This window comes from Suricata suricatta, chromosome 5, assembly GCF_006229205.1.
Source record: "Suricata suricatta isolate VVHF042 chromosome 5, meerkat_22Aug2017_6uvM2_HiC, whole genome shotgun sequence".
Taxonomy (NCBI): domain Eukaryota; kingdom Metazoa; phylum Chordata; class Mammalia; order Carnivora; family Herpestidae; genus Suricata; species Suricata suricatta.
In genome coordinates, this window is record NC_043704.1 from 58860437 (window position 1) to 58864035 (window position 3599).

Genomic DNA, 3599 nt, shown 5'->3' on the forward strand with positions numbered 1-3599 from the left:
TAACTGTAAGTGCAATTTCCTTAAGGTCCATCCACAAAGTATATAGGTTCATTTTTATACTATAAGAACTAGCATCATTAATCATGATGACTTTTGGTTAAATTTAAGTTGTATTCAGAAGGCCAAACTGATAGAAGTGGATTTGTAATATAATTTGGGAACACTGTGGTCAAGTAGCTACTATAAAGAGTGTTGATAGGGCACCTGGGTGGCTCAGTTGGTTAGGTGTCAGACTCTTGATTTCAGCTCAGGTCATGGTCTCATGGTTTGTGAGATTGGATTCTCTCTCTCCCTCTCCCTCTGCCCCTCCCCTACTTGTGCTCTTTTTCTCTCAAAATACATAAATTAATAAAAAAAAGAACTTATCAAAATCCACACCCCCCAAAAAACAAATAATCCAGTTACGAAATGGTTAGAAGACATGAAAGGCCATTTCTCCAAAGAAGATGTACAAATGCATGACAGACACATAAAAAATGCTCAACATCACTCATCATCAGGGAAATACAAATCAAAACCAAAGTAACATACCACCTCACATCTTTCAGAATGGCTAAAATTAACAACTCAGGAATTAACAGATGCTGGCAAAGATACAAAGAAAGGGAAACCCCTTAAACTCTTGGTGGGAATGTAAACTGGTGTAGCTACTCTGGAACAGTGTGGAAGTGTCTCAAAAAATTAAAAATAGAACTACTCTGTGATTTAGCAATTGTACTACTAAGTATTTAACCAAAGGATACCAAAAAGGCTGATTTGAAGTGGCACATGTACCCCAATGTTTATAGCAGTGGTATCAACAGTAGCCAAATTATGGAAAGAACCCAAATGTCCATCAACAGATGAATGGATAAAGAAGATGTGACAAATATATACACAATGGAATATCATTCAGCCATCAAAAAGAATGAAATCTAGCCATTTGTAATAACATGGATGGAACTAGATTGTGTTATTCTAAGTGAAAAAAGTCGATCAGAGAAAGACAAATGCCATATGATTTCACATATACGTGGCATTTGAGAAACAAAACAAATGAACATAGAAGAAGGGAAGGAAAAATAAAATAAGATAAAAGCAGAGAGGGAGGTAATCCACAAGAGAGTGCTAAAAAGAGAACAAACTGAAAGTTCCTGGAGGGGAGGTGGGTGGGATGATGGGCTAAATGGGCGATGGGCGTTAAGAAGGGTGCTTGTTGGGATGAGCACTGGGTGTTACATGTATGCAGGTGATGAATCACTAAATCCTACTGCTGAAACCAGTACTATCCTACATGTTAACTAACTCGAATTTACAGAAAATCTTGGAATAAAATAAAAAAGAATATTCATACTCAAAACTTTACAACATTCTTTTTCATAGCCCACAGGCTCTAGAATCAGACAATGTCAAACTTGCTTCCCAATTTTGCCACTTAATCACTATGTATCTTTGGGCAATTTTCTTAACATCTCACAGCCTCTATTTTCCCATCTGTATCTAAAAATTATACTCACCTAGTTAATGTAAATCATCCTTATAGGATGCTTATCAAATTGCTTAACACATTAATCTTAAGTACTAATTATTACTATTATACATTTATTTTCTGAGGTTTTTGCAGATTCTTCAAAAGTTCCATTTTAATAATTGAATAATCTTTCATTGTGAAAACATATTTTTTTCAAAAAATTTCTTGTGATTGGTATTTTGGTGGTTATATCTTTTTTCTTATCTTGGAGTGTGATAAAGTGGTATTAAATATTCTATGTTTTCAATATGGATATGCATTAGTATATTCTTTTATAAAATTGAATATGGTAAATAAATTTGTAGTACAAATTTGAATATCAACAAAGCAATGGTAAATCAAAAGAGCATTTCAGACTTAAACTCCCATGTCTAGAAGTGACATATAGTCACAGAGAACATATGTCTGCTTGTGTCTTTCAGGTGCTTCTCGCTCTCCTTATACTCCGTTGTTTGCATTTGCTTCATTTGGTTTATCCATAATTTTTCTATGTGTTTCATATATCACCTTCTATTTTGTTCAGAAAAAGAAAAAGTAAGTTGTATTACTACCTGTCTATGATAGGGAAGGTAGGTAAAATAGGTCTAATTTTCAATCTACAAAAAATGTTTTTCGTGGTAAAATTCATCCTGGAAAGAATGATGATGATAAACTCTTCTCATACATTTAATAATTCTTGCAGCCAAGGGTTTATTCTTGAGAAAATGACACCCTACTTGGGATTGTTATAAAGGTAAACTGTTAGCAGTTTCTGCTTATGGTAAATTGAGTTTAAGATTCTTTCTGGAGGGCAGATTTTGACAGGACAGAGCATATGGACCTTAGGTGACTGGTGGGAGGGGAGCCACGGAGTGGCGAAAAAGGCTGAATATGAACAAAGTTTCTTAGGATTCAAGAATAAGCTAAAGGAGGTTTTAAAAAGAGGTGATTGCCATAGTCAAAATGGGAATCCACAGTGGTCGAGACCAGCGTGGCCGCAGTGGGAATTGAGGGAATTAGGGTAAGTTTAGGATGACAAGATTTGCTGCTTACTGGATAAGATGTGGATAAAGTGTAAAAGGGGGAAATTATCTTGATGATTCTAAATGTTTTGGCATAAATTGAAGAAACTTTTTACAAATGGGGAATTATTAGAGGAAGAACAAATTTTGAACACAGGATCAAGAGTTCTATTTTGAGCGTGTTTGTTTTTAAATGTGTATTTGACATCCAAGAGATTATGTCAATTAACTATATACATGGATCTGGAATTCATAGAGCAAATAAGGACCTGAGGTACAAATTTGGGAGTCTAGAAGTATGCTCTTCAACAGGACATATCCTAAATTATGACTCCACTATAATCGACTGGAAATAATCTGCATTCTGTTAATGGGGTATATTTATGCTGATCTCAGCTATTTTAATGAATCTCTAAAGAGATCTGAATCTCCCATTTTTGTATTCATAGCATACTCTCACAATATACCACCAGCAGGGGGAGTGTTTGGCCTATATTCTTTTTATGGATATGTTCGGTGTCATACCTGTAGGTTGGAGAATGCAACTGAAATCACACACCATCTGAGACATCTTGAGGGGGAATTCTTAATGAGTCAATCTCTTCCTGCTCACAGGTAATTGGCAGGTGTGTTATTTTTGTTCTCGTTACATATGCTCGCCGTAGTAAATGTAGTTACTATCTGACATCACACAACAGTATTACTGTATTATTTACTGTATTTCCTATGCTGTATGTGTATAATTCAAATTTAAGACGTAACCATCCATATTAAATCATCCATTTGGTAGCACCAACTATCATTCAAAAACTAAGTGGAAACAAAGGTTTATTTATATAATCCAGTTGCATGAACTAGTGGGTTCAAATGAAATTGTATTAATATTAATGACTTTGAATGTTTCTCTTCATTTCCTGATTCAGGAGCCTTCCAATCAACACCAACTGAATGCTTTCTTTAATTTGTGGGTGGTTTTATTCCTGATTATTAGGATGGATGAGCATGTCTTCATAGACTTGTTAGACACTCAGGTTTCGCCTCCTGTGAGGTTCTTGTCTACATCTTCGTGTAATTTCTTGTTGTTTGTC

At 35.0% G+C, this 3599-nt stretch overlaps 1 protein-coding gene across 2 annotated transcripts in view; it reads left to right on the forward strand.

The window, feature by feature from the left end:
• LOC115292661 (OX-2 membrane glycoprotein-like) overlaps positions 1-3599 on the forward strand; it is a 27865-nt gene that overhangs the window by 15784 nt on the left and 8482 nt on the right. The window contains exons 4-5 of one of the 2 annotated variants that reach the window (XM_029940698.1): positions 1933-2044; positions 3043-3137. In XM_029940698.1, coding sequence (XP_029796558.1) covers positions 1933-2044; positions 3043-3130 — 200 coding nt within the window. In that variant the 3' untranslated portion in view covers positions 3131-3137. The remainder of the gene's footprint in view (positions 1-1932; positions 2045-3042; positions 3138-3599) is intronic. The other variant, XM_029940697.1, reaches the window with a different exon arrangement.